Source organism: Alnus glutinosa, chromosome 3 (assembly GCF_958979055.1).
Source record: "Alnus glutinosa chromosome 3, dhAlnGlut1.1, whole genome shotgun sequence".
Classification (NCBI taxonomy): Eukaryota; Viridiplantae; Streptophyta; class Magnoliopsida; order Fagales; family Betulaceae; genus Alnus; species Alnus glutinosa.
The window spans coordinates 11,314,570-11,337,216 of NC_084888.1; the positions used below are offsets into that span (position 1 = coordinate 11,314,570).

Consider the following 22,647-nt stretch of genomic DNA (forward strand, 5'->3'; position numbering starts at 1 on the left):
ATCAAGCCCATACATATGAACTTCATATAGAAAAATTAACATCGTGTTGTAATTAATTCATAAATTTAATTACTTATCCCCACAGGGAAGGTTTTTATTTTTATGACTTTTTTTTTTTTTTGATAAGTAATTTTTTTTTTTTTTTATGACTTAATTAAAATAAGATAACAAATTTAATATTAGAAGAAAAATTTCTCTTAGGCCCACAGGTACGGAGGATTTTGCATACTAATATTTAAATTTGGTTCTAGTCTTATTAATAAAGAGTAGATTTCATGCGTGATGCAACCTTTGCCCACAGGTAGGTTGAAATTTACTATTTAAATTAGCATTGGCTGATTTAAATTAAAGTTACTTCATAGCACTTAAGTAGTTTTGTTTTTTCTTGGTTCTTGCAACTATACCTGCTGGATTATTTGACGGTACTTTTCATGTTCCGAAACTTAATGGCAATAATTTTACTGAATGGAAAGAGAACTTGCTCTTTACATTAGGGTGTTTGGAATTAAACCTGGCACTCCGGACAGATGAACCACCCGCTTTAACGGCTACTAGTACTGCACTAGAGATGGCTAAACATGAAAGGTGGGAGCGATCCAATCGCCTCAGCTTAATGTTTATGCAATCTCACATTGCCAAAGGCATTAGGGGTTCTATCCCTGAATGTTCTAAGGCTAAGGATTTTTTGAAAGCCGTTGAAGCACAGTTTGTGAGTTCAACTAAAGCCATGGCCAGCACTCTTATGAAGAGACTATCAAGTCAAGCCTTCGATAGTTCCAAAAGTGTGTGTGAGCATATCATGGAAATGAGGGATATAGCAGCTCAATTAAAGTCCCTTGAGGTTGAGATTTTCGAATCCTTCTTGGTCCATTTGGTTCTCAACTCTCTTCCTCCTCAGTATGGTCCCTTTAAGATTTCATACAACACACATAAGGATAACTGGTCAATTAATGAACTCTTGACCATGTGTGTTCAAGAGGAAGAGAGATTGAAACACGAGAAACCAGAAAGTGCTCACTTGGTTGCTCGTGCTAAAGCAAAGACTAAGAAAGGCAAGGCTGCCCACCACTCCAAGAAAGGAAACAAGGTGTCATTCAAAGGCAATAAGGATGCTTGTTTCTTTTGCAAGAAGGAGGGGCACATGAAGAAAGAATGCCAGAAATACATTAAATGGCTGGAAAAGAAAGGTAATCTCATCTCTTTTGTATGTCATGACTCTTTTTTTGTTGAGGCTCCTTGCAATACATGGTGGATTGATTCTGGTTCTACAATCCACATTGTGAATACATTGCAGGGATTTCTCAAAACAAGGAAGCCAATAAGAAGAGTGCAACGTGTTTACTCGGGAAATAAATTGTTTTCACCGGTCGTAGCAGTTGGGACTTACAGACTTATTTTGAAAACTGGATATGTAATAGACCTTGAAAATGTTTTTTATATTCCATCATTTTCTAGAAATTTAATTTCTATTTCAAAACTTGATGTATTTGGATATGGTTTTTGGTTTATTAACTCAATTTTCAGTATTTTTAGAAATAATAATTTTGTTGGTGGTGGAATAAAAATTGATGGTCTATACAAATTTTCTTTAGATCCCAACTTTGAGAACAGTTATTTATCGTTGCATATTGATATTGGCATAAAGAGAAGCCTTGTAGATGAAAAGTCCGCTTGGCTATGGTACAGGAGATTGGGACATATCTCCATAGAGAGAATCAAAAGATTAGTAAGTGATGGAGTTTTACAAACTCTTGACTTTACTAATTTTGGTACTTGTGTGGATTGCATAAAGAGAAAGCAAACCAATAAGACCACTAAAAGTGCCAGAAGGAGTTCTGAGATTCTTGAAATCGTGCACATAGATATCAAAGATATTTCATATCTTTTATTGATGACCATACGCGATATATGTATCTCTACTTCCTAACTGACAAGGCTGAAGCGCTAAATGCCTTCAAAACCTATAAGGTGGAAGTAGAGAAACAAAAGGAAAAGAAAATCAAGATTGTGAGATCTGATAGAGGCGGGGAGTACTACGGTAGGTACATAGAAAAGGGACAAATGATCGGTCCATTTGCGTAATTCCTTCAAGGAGAAGGTATTGTTACTCAATACACAATGCCTGACACACCACAACAAAATGGTGTAGTAGAAAGAAGGAATCGCACACTTATGGACATGGTCAGGAGCATGCTTAGTAATTCTGAATTACCTTTGTTTTTGTGGAGTGAAGCCTTAAAAACTGCTGTGTATGTATTAAACCGGGTTCCATCTAAGGCTGTCCCCAAGACACCTTTTGAATTATGGAAAGGATGAAAACCGAGTTTAAATCACATACACATATGGGGTTGTCCTGCTGAAGTGAGGATTTACAATCCGAACATGAAGAAACTTGACCCAAGGACAACCAGTGGTCATTTTATTGGCTATGCGATAAACTCAAAAGGATTCAGGTTTTACTGTCCTTCTCACAGTACTAGGATTGTTGAGTCTATGAATGCAAAGTTTTTGGAGGATGCTGAACCTAGTGGGAGTGCTCATCCATAAAGAATAGAATTAGTGGAAGAATGAGAGTTGGCCAAATCTCCTCCTCACAGAGGAAGATTGATTGTATTCAGGAAAAATCAGATTGATTATCCTGAGCTACAATAAGTTCTAGAACAACCGGCTCATGAAGAACATGGAGATCAATTTGATCCTCTTGAGCCACAACCAGTTCTAGAACAACCAACTCATACAAAACAGGTTCAGAATGAGTCTACTCTCCCATTGCAAAATGCAGAGGAAGTGGAATTAAGAAAGTCCTCTAGAATAAGGAGACCAGCAATCTCTACAGATTATGTTGTATACCTCCAAGAGTCTGACTTTGATGTTGGACCTAAGGATGATCCAAGTACGTTTTCACAAGCCATGAATGGGGATAACTCCACACTATGGTACGATGCCATGAAGGAAGAGATGGAATCCATGGCTAAAAACCAAGTCTAGGATCTCGTTGACTTACCAAAGGGAGCTAAAGCCATAGGCTGCAAATGATTTTACGAAACCAAAAGGGAAGCTTCTGGTAATGTTGAACGATATAAGGCTAGGCTTGTGGCCAAGGGTTTCACTCAAAAGGAAGGCATTAATTATCACGAAACCTTCTCTCCAGTATCAAAGAAAGATTCATTTAGGATAATCATGGCATTAGTAGCTCATTTTGACTTAGAGTTACACCAGATGGATGTGAAAACAGCCTTCCTGAATGGGAATCTTGATGAAGAGATTTATATGAAACAACCCGAAGGCTTTGATGATGATAGCAAGAGAGCTTGCAAGTTAAAGAAATCTATATATAGACTACAACAGGCCTCCCGTCAATGGTATATTAAGTTTCACAAGGTTATTACCTCATTTAGATTTATTGAGAACCTTGTTGATCAATGTATATACCTTAAGGTCAGTAAGAGTAAAGTGATATTTCTAGTCCTGTATGTAGATGATATTTTACTTGCAAGCAATGATTTAGGTTTGTTACATGAAACTAAGCAGTTACTCTCTCAAAGCTTTGAAATGAAGGATTTGGGTGAAGCCTCTTATGTCATTGGCATAGAGATTCACAGAGACAGACAATAGAAAATGTTAAGATTGTCTCAGAGGACCTACATTGAAAAGGTTTTAGAGAGATTCAAGATGAGTGACTGTAAGTCTAGTGTGACACCTATTTCTAAAGGAGAAAGATTCAGTAAAGACCAGTGTCCTAAAAATGAGTTGGAACAACAGCAGATGAAAAGTATCCCATATGCATCTGCAGTGGGAAGCCTAATGTATGCTCAAGTCTGCACCAGACCTGATATTGCATTTGCGGTTGGAATGCTGGGACGATACCAAAGTAATCCAGGATTAGAGCATTGGAAAGCTGCCAAGAGGGTCATGAGATACTTGCAAGGAACCAAAGGTTATAGTTTGACTTTCAAACACACTGATAGTTTGGAGGTCTTTGGGTATACAGATTCAGACTTTGCTGGATGTGTAGATAGCATAAAGTTTACTTCAGGATATATCTTTCTTCTAGCTGGAAGGGCTATATCTTGGAAAAGCAGCAAGCAAACTATAGTTGCTACATCTACCATGGAGGCAGAGTTCATTGCATGCTATGAAGCCACTACACAGGTATTGTGTTTAAGAAACTTCATTGGTGGACTAAAGATTGTCGATTCAATAGCAAGACCCATTAAGATTTTTTGCAATAATTCTGCTGCAGTTTTCTTCTCTGAGAATAACAAAAGTGGAAGCAGAAGTAAGCACATCGACATCAAGTATCTTAGTGTTAGAGATAACATTAAGAGACATGAAGTTTTCATTGAGCATATTAGTACAGAATCAATGATTGTGGACCCCATGACAAAAGGTTTACCGGAAAAACAGTTTAAAGGTCATGTGGACCATATGGGACTTGTTGATTCAATGTGTACTCATTTTTGATCTATAGACATAAAGTTATTGTAATAAAGTTTATTGTGCACATTTGTTATTTTATCCATGAGGATGAATAAAGTTAGACCTGAATGAATTATAGGAAGTTCATTCATAAAGCTTAATTATTCATAAGGTACTCACGTAAGGAATGGTTTACATTGTGATACATGGAAGGGACGACCTACTTTTTTAATGGTTTTACCGCCATGATTCATGTGAAACATTTCTTAACTGAGTTTGAGGATTCCATAAGAGATTGGCCAAACTAAAGAACCTAATACCATAAGGTCATACGTTATAAAGGCCAAGTGGGAGAATGTAATATATTATTCCTTTTTTGTTGTGGCCTTTATATCACATTTACGGTGTTTGCTATGTTTATTATTTTAATAAACATATACGGTATTATGGTTATTTCTATTAATTTAGATTACCGTAAATATGGAATCGGTTAATTGATTTCAAAAATCAATTAACAATATTGTTTCCTTGATGGAAGGAAACAATATAGTGTTTACCATTTTAGGGTCCCTAACCTAGCCTATAAATAGAGTGTCTGTGTACACCATCAGTACAGCCATCAAGCAATAGGCATAGGTTAGAAGACACCTCATAATTTTGTTCTTAGAAGTTCTTGAGAAGTGCTTGAGCAACAATGGCCGAAGGTATGCCTAAAACTGTTCTATTTTATTTTCGCTGCGCATGTTAAGTTAAAATATAAATTTGTATTATATTAATTTCTAACATATTTTCTATTTTATTGTAAAACATTATTTTTGTTAACATAAAAATAAAATAAAAAATGCTAGTGATTCTTTTCATTCATCAATGGAAAATCACCAAAACGCTTCCCCAATCATAATATTATTAACCTAATAACATTAACTCTACATAAAAACTCAATTAAAATTAAATACAAAAAAGTTACGATTTTAGGAAACTTACCAAAACTTGCCCAAACGAAATCCAATACTAGAAAAGTGTTAGGGAGGCTCTAAACCGTGCAAATCCTAATGAATTAACAAAATTAAACTCCACATTTCAAGATTTAACTCCAAATCTAAAATGACAAGAGTTTAATGTTTTATCTCAAACTAATCGGTAGAAACGTAGATCGGATTTTGTGGATCACGTTACCGAAGTCGGATTTGAATTTGGACGGATAGATCTTCGTGGATCATGAATTTTGTAAGAAAATCTCAAAGAGAACAAAAGAGAGAGATGCCCCTCTCTCTCTTTTTTTTCTCCCACCGAGAGGCCTTATCATCCTTTTCTTTTCTTTTTTTATTATTATTTTTTTCTTTGGGAAGGGCCATCTTTTTCGTGAAGGGCCATCTGGCCCTTCACTTTTATGCATGTGGGGCGCATCTCGCCCCACATGTATTATTATTATTATATTTTTTTATTTTATTTTATTTTGACTTTTTAACTTACTCTCTTTTTTTTTTTTTTTCTAATAATTCTTTAATTCATTAATTCTCTTCTTTATTTTATTTTACTCATTAATTTCATTTTCTATCTTATTTCTTTAGACTTTGAAAATATTCTTTTATATATATATATATATATATATATATATATATATATTTTGCTACCATTTACAAGTCCATAGAATAACTTTATTTTATTTTTTCACGCTAAATAAATTTATTTTTATTTAATCCTGATAAACCCATTTTATAAATTTTGGTCTTTTAAAAATATTATCTTACATTTTAAATACACCTAATTAAGTTTAATTAATTATTTACTCAAATTTATACTTTAATTACTAAATAATTTTTCGGACATTACAATACGTGTGGACGGAGAACAAGGTTTTTTTTGTTTCATGCTGACATAATACTTGTTTCATCGTTCTTTCTAATTTCTGCTTACAATCATCTTCTTGCTTTTTGATGCATACAATCTTCTTGTATATATATATCAGTGCATATAATTTTATGTTAATTTAATACTGAGAAACTAGGCTTTTATTTGTTTTACTGCAGAAAAGCAAAGGGCAAGGGGGAAGGAGAAGATTGACAAGTGTGTTAAGGAAAAATTGATGGATTTCTGCGATGTGCTTAATATTCCAATAAGTAGGTATGGTGTGAAGAAGGTAAGTCGTGATAGAATGATACTTGTAACTGTATCTTACAATTTATCAATTGCCTATCATTTTATTAGCTTGTTTGTGATTTCAGGAAGAACTCTCTGTGAAGTTACTGGAGTTTTTGGAATCCCCCCATGTGACAACTGACATTTTGCTTGCTGATAAGGAGCATGTTTATTTTGCATCATTGCTTTGTGTAGTATTGAGCACTAGGTGATGTTAAGTAGCCAAGATAAGGTTGCTGAGTCTTGTTTCTCATATGAATTTCAGAAAGGTCAAAAGCGTAAGAGGAAGGTCACACCGAGCAAAACTGCTAGCTCTGGAGAAGCATATGCAGACGCAGAACCCAAGGTTTGTCTTCTTTTACTAGCTAGAATTCTACTCAACTTTTTTAGTTGCTACAACTTGATGCTAGAACTTTAAAGGGAGATATTTTTCTAATTCATTTATATATGCTAAACACTTCTATTTCTGTGACCCTATGTATTCATCATTATTTGATCTGGTTGCTGTGGATATCTCACTTTAATAAAGGGAGCGTCCAGTTTTGATACCAGAATGTAATTATGACGCTGAAACTTTTATGTGGTGACAATTTGCTGCTCATTTTATGATCAATATCTTGAGATTGCCATCTATAGTTAATAAGTTTGAAAGTTTGGTTAATCAAAGAAAAGAGGAATCTCTTATAATACTGTTTTGCCAGGGGTTATACTTCTATCAATCATTTAGTGCAGCATTAAGTTTTCAGACTTAAGAAGTTTGTTATGTTGTTTATGTGCGCCAAAGTTTCCTTTTGCTGTTAATTTTACCCTTAAGAGTGGGAATTCTCAACAAAATACGGTATGTTGGTGTAGGAGAGATTTAATTAATCGAAACACAAGGTGAATGGGATGCCCTTCACACTCTTAAATGGATTAGGGTGATCACTGATGGTCATGTCTCTATTGGCTACGTATCTGCTGCATTGTTTGTCCCCTTCGTGCATAATATTCTAGGCATGTAGTGCATTCTTCATTGTAGGGTATTACTGCCTATTAAAAAGTTATTTTTATTTGTTATTTTTAGGGTATTATCGTCTACAAGAGTTGACGCTAATGATTGACTACCTATGTCGACGCTAATGTTCGACTTATCAGCGTCGATTTATAATATATGTGTTACAATTTTTAGTATCAACCATATATATCATTAGTGTCGACATTTGTGGGTCATCATCAGCATTGTTTTGGAGACTTTTTGCGTCCACTAGGTGTCGATGCTAAATGTAATTTTTTTAATTAAAAAATTATATTTATGCGATCCAAAAAGATATAGATGTAATTTTTGGATGGCATAGATGTAATTTTTTAATTACATCTATGCCATTCTAAATGTACACTAAAAGAATACAAAAGATACTCTAATATTTTTCTATTAAAAAATATAATGTTATATCAGTATAGAATAATACTAAAAAAAGTTTTAACATTCATCTTTTTAAATTATAGACCTGGCTTGTAAACACGGGTCTCAAGACGCCATTTATTTCAGCCATAAAGTTTAAGGCCATTAAAAAATACCACCCATGTGACAGAATCTGGATCATTGGCACTCTCTCAGCGTGTTGATGCTGGATGGATCAATAAGCAATAAATCATACAAGTGAGTAATATTTTATGAAAAATATTAGGGAAAAATATATATTAGCCCCCCAAACTACCACCCTTTCTCTGGATGGCACCCCAAACTACCAACACTTGCACTCCGACCCCCCAAACTACCACTTCTGATTTTTTGGCTTCATCCGTCTATTTATACCGTTAATTCTAACAGAAATTGACCAAAAATTTGAAAATATCCCTCCCTTAACCGTGAGAATTTCAAAGTGTAGGAGGGGTATTTTCGGAATTCTGTTTAAAATTAACGGCATAAATGGACGGATGGAACCAAAAAATCAGAAAGTGGTAGTTTTGGAGCCAGAATCTAAGCATTGGTAGTTTGGGGGGCCATCCGGAGAAAGGGTGGTAGTTTGGGGGGCTAATATATATTTTTCCCAAAATATTATTTGTACTACAGGAGTATAATAGGAGCACAATACTCCCTCATATAGGGGTGAGTCTTATTGTGTGGAGCCCACCTTCATATGAGGAGGTGTTGTGCCCCTGTTGTACACCTGTAGTGCAAATAACAAGTCCCATATTTTATATGATGTCGAGTCATTTGCATTAATTACTAAAAACAACAAATTGTTATTATTACTGGTTGTGAAGTAAGTTGTGCTAATGGTTCAAATTTCAAAAGTTCGGCTCATATTAATGGCAGCTGTTATACTTTAGTAGATCTCATCCTTCTCGTCATGGTTTACATCTCTCAGGATGCGTTTGGCATGCATAATAACTATTACATTAAAAAAATATATATAGATTTTATTAGGAATAAAAGGTGAAATGAAATAATTTTAAAATAATCATTCTTATTGTCCTTAAGAAAATAACTATTCTTTAATTTAAGGTAATATGTATAAAAACACAATTACGGTAAATAAGACAAGACAATCACACAAAAAAATGTCAAGATTTAGGTGGTTCTCAATGTGAGATACGTTAACTAGCAAAAGTGATTACTATCAAATATAAAATACAAAATATAGTAGAAAGAAAATTACTAAGAATATAAAGCCCTCATACACTCAAATTTCACTATCACATAATAGACATTATTCCTAAAAAAAGACCCCACAAAAATACAAGCTTCTCTTTTGCTAATTTCAGCTGTATTGTGTTTAGTTGTTAAATGAAAAGTTATTCATCCAAATATATATATATATATATATATATATATATATATATATATATATATATATATATATATATAAAATCACTAGATTGCGACGAGAAGCAAACTCGTCGTGCGTACGCAGTAAAAAACCTGCAAAGAAACCATCAATATTCTCAACTAAAAAACCAATGAATCTGCATTTGCCACAACTCGTGGCTAACTCACGACCAAGTACAGTAGCTGCCATTAGGCGTGAAAATTGGATGTAGATGCGAATATTAGTAATATTTGTATTGAATTTGTATAATTAATGGAGTTATTATTTTTAAGTGTCTGCATCCGCATCATGTATTATTCGCATCCGCTCTATTATTATGGCTATTATCCGATATTCGCATATGAGGTAATGATCGATTTGAATTATTATCTAAATCTATATGCAAGATTAAATGATGTGATTATTATTATATATAAACCTAAATAAATTAAGATTTCACTTGTTACACAATTCATGATTATCAGTCATAGATTTGTATTAATTGAAAGAATAATGATTCAATGCCACCTAAATATACAACTTTTCACCACATTGCCTATGTGGCAAGTTGGTCCCCCACTACTTTTTGAGGTTTTTTATTTTTTAAAAATAAATTAAAGTGGGGGACCACCTTACCACATAAACAAGGTGGTGGAAAGTTGTATATTTAGATGGTAGTGAATCATTACTCTAGTTGAAATGACTTATTTTGTCATTGCAAATGTGGGGACAAAATCTTGCCACAGCTCCACCACGACTTTTTTCAGTTATCTATTTGGCAACAGAATTTTGGAAATAGAATATGATTCTGATTCTACTTTTTTTTTTTTTTTTTTTAAATAAATCATATTTTTTTTCAATTTTTTCAAAAAAAAATTATATTTTATTCAATTTTTTCAAAAAAAAAATATATTTTATTCAATTTTTTCTAAACAAATTATATTTTATTCAATTTTATTTTATTTTTTTTTTTCTAAAAAGTTAAACTTCGAAATTCGCAAACAGAATAAGAATTCAATTCTGATTTCAAAAATTTAACTCTCAAACGGAAAGGGTTTTTGTGACATTTTTTTTTATTTTTTTTTCTTTTTCATTAAGTGGATAGGCAATTGTACTAAATCTCAATTTCACCTCTAAGAGAGTTATTAATAGCCTCATCAAATTTTACTAGCCAAAATAAGTAAAAATAAAATAATTTTAAAATAGTAAAGTTGTATATATCATTACTCAAAATTAAAATTGTATTTACCATCCATCCAAATTTTAAATTCACATCTACGAACTTTAACGCGGTGGATCTTATCTCTTTAGAACGTGTTCTAAAATCTAAAGACCTAGGCCTAGCTAGAACAAAAAGGTTAATTCTTGGACAATTGTCGTATTATATATTGAGATTCCCCATTTCTTAGAACTAACCATGAAGTGGTAATAGCGCTGGTCCTGCTGATTATGATGCCATAAACGAAAACATTCCCATAAAACGCGTAACCCTGGGCCACTAACCATGAAGTAGTAATTGCGCTGGGCCTTGTGATAATGATCCAATAAACGATAAGATCAACTCAAACCCCCATAAAACCTGACCATGAAGTAGTAATTGCGCTGGGCCCTGTGTGATTATGATCCAAACCTAAACGCGTACCCCTGGGCCCTGTGTGATTATGATCCAATCCTATTTTGTTGACCATCAATTAATTGATTTAAAAGTGGTGGAATATGTCATTAGCGATGGAGATTTTTAATGAAGATGAGGCTGAGAACATATGCAATATGAGCATTAGTTCAAATAGGCAAAATCATCAATTAATTTGGATTGGTACTTCAACAGATGAATTTTCTAAGAAAAGTACGCATATCACATTGTTATGACCTAGTCATATTATGTATTTATTTTTATAAGAGTATTTCTATTAGAGCTGCTTAATTGATGACTCAGTCCTAATTTTTCTTATGGACGTTGTAATAACTCATCTATTTAATTGTTGTTATGTTACGAATAAAGTAGAAAAGAATTAATTAAAATCAGCGCTTACGTTGTGAAATCCGAATCCCTGTAAGAACCTTAACTATTCCGTTGCGAACATAGGTTCGTAACAACTTGGTATCATAGTCAGCAATGGCTTCACCACCCTCCAATTTTGAATAAAGACTTGAATGTTATAAGGCAAAACTGGGTTCGGAGATACGTGAAATTCGAGAGTTGTTGGCTACCCTGAACTCCAAATTGGGTCAACTAATTGCTCCTCCATTTCCACGCCATAACATGACCGCTCCATCACCACCAAAAACCTAACCAGCCAACAATACCTCTACCATCGCCAATTTAGTTAGTTTGACATGCGTCTTATTTAATTTAAGCCAATGTGACACTCAAATGCCATGCACTTTTTTGAGTTTGATCGTGTAAGTAAAACTGTCATTATTGTGTAAGTGCATTTTAATTTGAGGTATTCAAATGCCACTCTTTCCTTGCTCACTCTTTCCGGCTTTGAGATATTTTCATAACTTCACAATCTTTAGCTCGGATATAAATTCGTCTTAAAAATTTAATTCTTTTTTTTTAATTGGACCTCAAAATGATGACTTGACAAACAAATTGGTACAAATTATCAAACTAATGAAGCCTTTTATTGTTTAATTATTTGATGATTGTCAACTAATCAACTTGTCCAACTATATGAATTTTATGTTTGAAAGTGAAGTCCATTTCGGACACAATCCCAAAAAAAAAAAAAAATACGAATTCCAGAAGATGATTGACTAAGTTTCAAATATATTATATATGTTGCAATATCCAATTATGTATCTAATATAATAAATAATAGCAGAAAATTAAGAAAATGTAAACCCTCGGGTGGCTAAAATTATAACCCTAACATTTCAGTAGGCCTATACAAACGGAGCGGTTATAACCGCTCCGTAACCGCTAGCAGCCTAGGACGCAGTAGTTAGCGGTTTTAGATGTAGGCGTAAGCAGTTAAAAACAGCTAACCACTTATCCTTATATATGAACAATATAAATATTTATATTATATATTTAATATAAAAAAATAACTACTATACATAAAGTAATGCATTTAATTTTACTAAAAAAAAAATCATTCATCCGCTCTAAAATTTTTATTCTCTTTAATAACAAGCAAAGATTATACTTGGGATCACAATTTATTACCAATATCTTAAAATCTGCAAAAAGTTCAAATCACTACCTTTGAGTCTTTAAATCCAACATTCTGGTGCCTTATTCAATTTTCTTCAAGGTCATACAGTTCATCTTTAAGGTAATAAATTAAGGGAATTTGATGGAAATCTCATCGACCAAATGGATATTTGAATTGGTAAGCTTGTTATGCAACTTATACCGTTTTCTTTTTTCAAGTTCATTTATGTATATGAATATATAATTCTTTACACTTTTCTTGCTATATATTGTTTAATTTTACAAGGAATGGACTATTATAGTACCTTTGTCAATGGATACGATATGGACTCTTTCAATTACTTATTTGATAAGTCTTTATTTTATTTTATTTTTTGAAAAAATAATTAAAATAAGTCCAAAAATTAGCTCAAAACTCACGTATGAAAAGTGGTTATCAACCGCCGGTTATAGGTTTAAATAACCGCTAACCGCCTAAGCGGAACTTTTGCGGTTGTTAAAATTCAATAGTTGCCTTAAGTAGTTGCGATTAGCGGTTATAGCCAATAAATGCTAATTACAACCGCTTGTACAGCCCTACATTTTAGGGGGACTAAAATTCTTACATGTGGCATAACTATTACAAATGGCATAGCTAACTTGCAAAGTGTCTCCTTTCAAAAAAACTTGCAAAGTGTCTACACATTTATACAATTAAAAAAGAAATAGAGAAACACTAAGTCGTATAACGCAGGGTGAGGGTAACACACCAAAAAATAAACCTTATTTCACTCATGGATGCGTTACAGTGGTGTATCACCCTTGGAGGTGAGAAGTCTTATCTCAAAAATTGGCCAGTAATTCTTATTCAAAAACTTTGAACGATGAGGTACCAAGAGGTGCTTAAATAATCTTAAGCAAAGCCTAACCCTAAAGTGCAAGCCGTTGGGCTCAAGCCCATTATTAGATTATAACTTCATAAAAAGACCTACGTAAATAATAACAAAAGAAAAGGCCAATACAATAAATACTTTATTGTCCCCTACGGGCTGTTGACACCGTTAATTCCCTCCCATCGGAAAAGAACTCGACTCCACGAGGAAATCTCTGTGGCCGAATACGAACCATGACAAGATTGCCAACCTAAAACTCAACATGTCGCCTATGTGGGTCCACTGCGGCCTTGTAAGAGTTTGCGCTCAGTGTGAGCTTGCACCGGACATCAATATGGGGTTGCTGGATGTCTCGAGAAAAATATTCAGTTGCTTCACTATGGTGTGTGGGATTGGGAAGTGGAAATAAGTCACGAGGAAGGCGTAGCTTAGTTCCTGTCACGACTTCAAAAGGAGAGTGACCAATATTACTCCTATTCACAAAGTTGTTGTAAGCAAATTCTGCTTGAGTGAGAAGTAGGTCCCAAGAAGCTTGATTATCCATCACCAAGCAGCGCAAAAGGTTATCCAAGTTCCGGTTGACGGCTTCGGTTTGGCCATCTGTTTAGGGGTGGAAAGCATTGAAAAATTTCAGTGTTGTCCCCATCTTAGCCCATATGGTCTTCCAAAAATAGCTAACAAATTTAGCATCCCGGTTGGAAATAATTGTCTTAGGCAATCCTTAGAGACGGACTGTAATGATTTCAATTCTAAATTAAAGTAAAATTGTAGGCTTGGTTAGGTAGATGGGGTTAGAGATGTGCATACTCATTAGTGTGATTGGTTTATTTTAGTTAAATGGATCGATGTACCCTTAAAAGCATAACATAGATATTTCTATTTTAAAATTTAATATCAAAGACATGGTTAATTTAATTGTTAGTTAGCAAATAGAGTATTAAGAGGGCATTAGATCGAATCTCCACAAAACAAATTTTATATTTTTGCACAAATATGACCTATTTTCTTAAAATGAGATTATCTTATAAAAAACCCTAGTTCTAAAAACCCTAGCCGTCCATGCATATTAAAAACTCCAAGTTTGAATTTTAAAATATTATTTAAGGCAAGTTAATAAATTGCATCAATTAACTTTAATTCCCTTGTCATGAACCTAGTCCACATTACAACCTTATTCAAATATAACAAAATTGTATAGAATTCATGCATAAAACGATATTATGGAAAATTGCATTGAATTGAAGGATATAAGAGGGAAATCATTTGTACTTTGTTAATTCTTACAAGATTTTCCATCATCAATATCATCAACAAATTTTTTTCAAATCACATTAAGGGTCCGTTTGGGTTTGCGATTTCAAAAAGTGCGATTTAAAATAACGATTTTAAAATGTGCGATTTGAAAAAAGTGATTTTTAAAAACGCAGTTAAGCGTTTGGCAAAATCGCAGTTTGACCTTTAAAATCGCGAATTTACCTTTAAAATTCTGCGTTTTCAAAAAAGCACCATCTTATCTGCGATTTGAAAAAGCAGATTTTCTGCGTTTTCAAATCGCAATTTTTAAAAACGCAGTTCCCAAACGATCTATGTTCTGCAATTTGGTTTAAAATCGCACTTATTGTCTACGAAATCGCAATCCCAAACGCACCCTAAGATCCTATGCAATCTTTCCTTAATAATTTCAGTCCATATGTGCATCACATTTAGAAATTGCATGGATTAAGGTTAGCTCAATATTTTGCACATTTTGTATATTAATATATGGATTGAAATGCTTTTCTTTTTAGCCTTTCATTATCACATGCAAATATATTCCATATCACATGTGATACCATATATATATATACGGATAAGTATGACAAGATTTTTATTATATTCATTCTTGCATTAAAATCGCATGGAGTGTTGTCTTTTAGACAAAGTAATTATATCTCTTATCTTGCATACAATCCTCTAAGCCACTTTTGGCATTTATCTAAAAAAAATTTAATTTGTCAAAATTTTCTTAAATCACTTCATTTTTAAAAACCCTAGAAATAAAATTGAACCCAAGATACAAACCCTAGCCGTATACATTAAACTCTCATCTATTCTTTTCTCTTCTTATTCTTCTAACAAAATACACATAGCCGTTTCTCTCTCTTCCTCTTATTCTACTAATTTTTTTTTTCAAGAACACCAAAACCTAGCACTACCGGCCCATTAGTCTTCAAGAAAATCTCAATGTTCTCTCTCTCTCTCTCTCTCTCTCTCTCTCTAACTCTCCCAAATTTACATCAAACTACATGGTTGTAAAGGAAAATAAAGTTTATCACCAAGTCATTTCAACCTCTCATTTTCTTGCACACGGTAAGTTTTTTGTCCTTTCTTTTTTCCTTCCCCAGCAAAATATGTTAATGGCTTCAATAGATTAATATATGTCTATTTGGATAAGTTCAAATCATATATTATCACTATTAATTTCACTAACTTTGTTTTCTACTACTATGTTTAAGATATCATTACATAAACTAAAGATATTTGTTTGCTGATTTTAATCATATAATATTCGGTCTACATAAAATAGTATTACCTTTTGACAAACTATGAGTATACATGAGATTTATTTGGACAAAAACTTCCTACAAATCGGTTTGTATGAAATTTTATACAAGCCACATAAAAGAATGACATGTATCCTTTAAACATGTGAGAATCACATTTTTTTTTATTAATGCTATTAAAAAAGCATGTGAGAAGCACATGCTATTAAAATAACATGTGTTTCTCACATGCTAATATGACACATATCAATCTTATATGTGAGTTGTATGAAATTTCTTACAAACCGGTTTGTAGGAAATTTATATCCGATTTATTTAATTTAATAAATGATTTACATAGTAATATCATATTTAAGATGCATGATAGATTCAAATATTACATATACCGAAATCTATTTATCAAAGTTACTAAAAAGTCATGAGTTATTTTACACGTCTAAGAATTTATGTTAAGATCTCTATATCATAGTTTTAAAACACATATGGATCGACCAAAGAGTGAGAACACCTAGCCGAACCATGTAGTGTGTTCATATAATTATAGTTTTCAAAATACTATGCATAAATCGTCATCAATGAGTTAAGAAACATATTTTTTTGTAAAAATAATTTAAGGATTTGATTAGGAACGTGGAATTTTTTATTTTATTTTATTTTATTTTTTTGGGAATGGGGGAAATATATAAAAACCCCCTGAACTAGTAACCGATTTTAAAATCCCCTCCTAAATTTTCAAGTATACGAAAGTGACCCATCAAATAGCCAAAGTGTGCTAAAAAGGTCATTTTATTATGTAATACTCTTGCCATATGTCATATATTCCATTAAAAATAAAAAAGAAAAGAAAAAAAATTTCAATTTAAAATTTAAAATATTAAAAATAAAATAAACAAGAAAAATAAAATAAAATCTAAAGAGCCACCCCTTTGGGACAATGGGGTTGGCTGGCCACCACCTTCATTTTCGCGAATAAAAGCGGCTAAGTCACCCCAGTGCCAATCTGCCACCCTCGTTTAGGCTGAGGGTGGTTTCGGCCATTCCCTCCCGAACCACCCCAAGGGGCCGAACTCCAACTTTTTATTTTTCTTTTTAACCTTTTGGCGGTCGCTAAATCACCCCCAAGGGTCGAGGGGGTAGTTCACCTATCGTGAAGGGGTCAAACATCCAACTTTTTTACTTTTCTTTTTGGCCCCTTAGGGGTACCCGAACCACCCTCAAGGACCAATGGGGTGGTTCGGCTACCCCATGATCGGTAGTAGGGGGTGGCTGAAACCACCCCCATTTTACCATTTTAGGGTGGTTCAGCCACCCTCAGATCAATCGTAGTGGGTGGTCGAAGCCACCCTTAAACCAAATGCAAATGGCCACGCCATTGGGTGAGGATTTCAGCCACCCCCATTTTGCCATTTGGGGGTGACTGAACGACCCTCAAGCTAGCCTTTAGGGGTAACTCAACCACCCTTAAATTCGGCAAAGTCGCCCTCATTGGCCAAAATAGGGATGGCCAACCACCCACATTGCATGGGGTGACTTGAGCAACCTAGTCAAACTTTTTATTTATTTTTTAATATTTTTATTTTTGCTTGATTTTTAAATTCATTTTATTTTATTTTTTGAAATATATCATACATAGCAAGAGTATTATTGGAATATATAGACAAAAGTAGCTTTTTTTGGCATACTTTCGTAGTTTAATGGGTCATTTTAACACATTTTGAAATTCAAGAAGCTATATTAAAAATTAATGTTAGTTCGGGGGCGTTTTTGTATTTTTTCCATTTATTTTTTTGGTTTTGATTCTTTCATGCTTTGGAAACACTTCTTAGAAACATTAAAATATACTTAAAAGGTTACCAAATAATGAGCTTGTTTGGCAAAGACATGTACAGAACAAAACAGAACAGAGTAGTGAATTATTAGTTTTGAAATTAGTAAAAAGTGATGATGTGATATAAAATAAAAAGAATTTGTATAAAAAAGTGAAAAAGTTTTGTATTGTAGTGAATTTTTTTATTTGAATAGTAATAAAAAATTATTGATGTGATATAAAAAGTGAAAAAAGTGAGAATATTTTGATGTTGATTGGTGGTGGAAAGTATAAAAAAATGAAAAAAAAAAAAAAACGCGTGAACAGTAACGTCACTATGCTATTCTGTTCTAGCTGTATTCTATCAAACAAGCCCAATATTCTTGTATAGACCTCGTACACAACTGTTTTTAAATGCGACACTTCCAAAACCGCTTCTCATGCAATCTATGACATCAATTACTTTTTTTCAAATTAATGTGTTTTTCTTTTTTTTTTAATAAAAAAAAAAAAGAAGGGAATTTGTCCTAAAAGTGTTTTGTCTAGTAATTTGTTTTAAAAAATTATGTTGTTTCGTTTACACTGGCATTAAAAATGGTTTCTATGGCTTTATCATACATATTTGGAAAGTCTTTTCTTCTCTTAAAGGAAAAAACACCCCTTTTGAAATGAAGTTACCAAATGAAACACTTTCACTACAAGAAATTGGGTTGGCGAAATTTTTAGTGATTACCAAAAGTCGATGACAAGTGCTTATTAACAACGCCTTTTGATAATGGGTAATAAGTAATTTTTAGAAAAGATTTTTGGGTCATCGTTAATTTCAAGAAAAAAAAAAAAATCATTTCAATGACATCGAAAATATCATGTCTAAGAGCATTCCTAGCAGCTTCCCTTCCCTTTTCCTTCATTTTCCTTAAATGTAGAGAATAAAACTACTTTTTGCTTCCCTATCAAAAAACACCCCACAGCAGCTTCCCTTCATTTTTCTCTATATCATTAAAATATTATTTTGTTACTTTTACTTTAATTAAAAGTAAGAAAAGAAAGAGATAAAGTAAGAAAGAGATTATATTTTTAGAATAAACAATTGAATGAGAGGTGAACAGTGCTTCCCAATGCATTGGGAAGCACTGTTCACTTCCTAGGGAACAGATAATTGTAGGGAAGCTGCTGTGGGATGATTTTTTTGACTTTCTTAAAATTTTCCCTAAAATTTAGGGAACAGATCCCTTGTAGGGAAGCTGCTAGTAATGCTCTAATAACTTAGCGAGAACTTATTTTCCTGAGATCTTGTTGATGTGACAATTGTTTGTTTGGGTGCGGCCACCAGAATGGGCAAAAAAACCTAACCACGTGGGCCTGGGTCAGTACTCCTTATAGTACTGGCCCAGTGAATTCTGCGGGAACCCATCAATTAAATGTAATTATTTCATAATGTTTAAATTAAATAGATACCCTTACATATGCATCCATGATCATCTCAGATTCTCAAGGCTAGTCAAAGATTCTTTTTTGGTTTTCTTTTTCCCCCTTTGGCACGTATATATCCTTTCGTTGTAGGAAAATGATCGACAAAAAAAAAGGAAAGGAAGATGAGGCTTGTGGACGATGACTAATCTATAAAACAATAGCTAGAATTATATATATGAATAATACGTCGTTATAACTAATGAAAGTCGTTTTGTGCGGAGATACATTGATAGAATAATGAAAATTGTATGGAAGAACTTTTCTCTGTTCGGTATGGGACAAAGACTGAAAGAGAGATGATTGAGACACAGAACCTTTTTTTCTGTGCATTGAATTTGTGTTAGATGTATGGAGGGAGTGACTTTTTGGATAGTCTTTCAAGAAAAACAAACAAGCTCCAACCTGTAGAACACGTTCTTCAGTTTTGTACAAAGCTTTGATCTTAATTTGTCAAACATTCAGCACTATGACATATTCTTAATAAATTGACCCGTGAACCTAAGATAATTCAACATAATGTGGTACAAAAACTTCATTATCGACCAATGTGAATAGAAGAATAAGATAAGATTCTAAAACCATACCTGTCTAGTTTGGAGGTGAGGCTGACGAGGATTTTGAACAGAACATCGCCGTACATAGTTCATGGCAAAACTTCATCCGATCCTGAAAGAAACAACAACTTTTACCCTAGCCTGTAAAAACAAAAAACAACAAAACAAAATTAAACAAATTCATTGAACTAATTAGAAGTCTGCCTTAAATTTAGAACGCAGGTACTTTGTTAACATGCGAAAACCTAACATCATGAATGGTCCATATTGGTGTAGTACTAATTAGGATACTAAAGAGACAAAAAAAAAAAAAAAAAAAAAAAAAAAAAAAAAAAAGGGGTTAAATACTTAATTGTCCCCTATGGTTTGCAACCTTTATTTTTTGCCTCCTAAGTTTTACTTTTTATCATATGTGGTACCTGTGGTATGGGAAAAGAAAGAAATGGTATCTCCGTCCATTTTTCCATCTAAAACTAACGTCTAGCTATGTCATCTTACAGGTGTTGGCGTACATACGCGGCACATGTCCCCTTAGTACACCTTAGCGTTAACGTGGCTACCATTTTTTATTATTATTATTTTAATAATTTCTTATATATATATATATATATAAATTGCCACCCCTTTAGGCCATGTGGGTGGCCACGGGGGTGGTTCGGTCACCCCCATTTTGGCCCTTGGGGGTGGCCGAACCACCCCCAAGGGCCATAGAGGTGGTTCGGCCACCTCCAAAAATGGCATTGGGGGTGGCTCCCTTAGCCAAAATGGCCACCCTAGAATTTTATATATATTTTTTTTTTTATATAAAATAAATCGTTAAAAGAAAATGTAGTAGCCACATCTGTCACGCCCCCGTTTTGGGATGCAAGGGGATACGTGAACTTGAGAAAAATAAAATCATCCACAAATATAATTCTTTTTATAATTAAGGAGAATAACACAATATACACAAGATGTAGAGTACTACCCATAATTTCACATATGTAATAAGTCTTAGTAATATTTCAGCTAATACAAATAGTCAGGGATCACAAAATAAAACACTGTTCATATACAAAAAAATAATCCGGTCTTCGTACTATTTCTTGGAGGGAACTACTACTATCTCCATGCTGATCCGGACTAGCAGTGTCATTAACTATACATAAACAAAAAAAAATAAATCCCTGACTAAACGTTATGATCACGGGCTATCAAAACAAACATAAACCCACTGATCGGCATCAATGGGCTAGAACTGTGGATCATCATAGGTAGCGACCCCTATGGGTACGCCCGCTATGAGGATGATGATGTGAAGCGCCATCTGTAAAGAATTGTAAGGGTAAGGGGGTGAGTTCAACAACTCAGTAAGTAGCACAACAAAACATAAGATATAATATAAAATTAATTTACACATTTAAAAATTTTCACATAAATAAAAATTCAGTAACAATAAAAAAATGTGCATTCATAATCATCATTCATAATGTGTAAGTTTTGTCTACCACTGGACCAATTCCGCATTTTTACCATGAGCGGTGCACGTTGGGCTCGTCCATAGGACCGATCCCGAAGGACCCATGGCTCATCCTGTCGTCACAGGGGAGAGCTGCCGGGTTAGGAAGCTCCCTAGGTGAGAACCCCCCGGCCGATAGCCCCACACTTTTGGTGTGGTTGCCCCGCTACCCATCATTATAATCATTACAAGATCCGGATCACAGCATTATGGTACCGTGTGACAAAACTTTGTGTGGCGCACATAAAACAAGTATTCAATCATAATTTCATCATCATGTTCATATAGTGCGCATGTAGCACATATATCATCATCCTCATTCTCATGATGCACATCTAGCATATAATCACCAGTTTCATTCATTCATGTGATTACAAATAACATATTCATTATTTCATACTTGAGATAATAGAACAATTAATGTTTAAAGTGAAAGTCTTTCGAAAATTCCCGACATTTTTCCTTTGACAAGATTTTATTTAAAAACTTGCCGGGGTTTTTAGGGTTGTGTTTCCTTACCTGGATTTTCTGAGTGTAACTAGTTCCTCCTTCCTAGATTGGATCACATGAATATATTTTTAGAGGATAAAATAATCAAATTTGGTGCATAATATATTGAATTAGATTAGCTAAAAGACTACTGTATTTTACAGCAAGCATCAAACCAATATTCTCCACATGTTCAATGGCAAATTTGAAAGATACAAGTAAGGCTAAAGAACCTTAAAGTCCATATTGATTATGACAAATCACTTATAGCACAATGTTGGCTAATGGTCCAATGATGACCAGTCTGAATGCATGTGCACCATGTAACAGTCATATAGTCTATAGAAGTTGGACTAAATACCATGTCAAATAATTAAAACAATTGTCACTGTTTGGGCCTGAAGTCATATTTTTCTTCTCAATCATATTACGTTGTTCACTATTCTGATGTGGATTCACTCCAAGTTTTCCAAGTACATGACACTGTCAAATGAAATAGTTCTAATGGCAACAACTTAAGATGGCTTCTTTGATTTCTATCACAACATCTAGAAACATTACTTAGCCAAACTATAAAATCGACATCCAGAATTACAAAGCAACTCACACATAATTTCAATATTCATATAATTGATCACAAATATAGAAGCTTTCCACAAAATATAATCACTGAATGAAGAGGCAACTTGTCGACAGCCTAATGAAGATCAAACAAGCATTTTGTAACAGCATCCAACACATGACGAAAATCTTGTCTATTTATCTATTAGGTTTTGATGAAGAACACAAGCATATCCAAAATAAAACACCAACCAACCCAAAATTTATTCTGATTCGGTTAAGAGCAAAATAATCAACCTAAAAGAGATTTTACCCATCTGATACACCTATAAGAGATTTA

At 33.5% G+C, this 22,647-nt stretch overlaps 1 protein-coding gene and 1 long non-coding RNA gene across 2 annotated transcripts; both read left to right on the forward strand.

Annotated features, from left to right (window-relative positions):
* The first annotated feature begins 568 nt into the window (after positions 1–568).
* LOC133863163 (uncharacterized) lies at positions 569–1,353 on the forward strand. Its single transcript, XM_062299143.1, has 2 exons — positions 569–1,100; positions 1,295–1,353. The coding sequence occupies exons 1-2, from the start codon at positions 569–571 to the stop codon at positions 1,351–1,353; spliced, it is 591 nt and encodes a 196-aa protein (XP_062155127.1).
* Positions 1,354–6,468: 5,115 nt separating this feature from the next.
* On the forward strand, positions 6,469–6,904 carry LOC133862803 (uncharacterized). Its single transcript, XR_009899312.1, has 3 exons — positions 6,469–6,559; positions 6,645–6,725; positions 6,824–6,904. It is a non-coding gene; the product is annotated as an uncharacterized LOC133862803 (long non-coding RNA).
* The last annotated feature ends 15,743 nt before the right edge of the window (positions 6,905–22,647 follow it).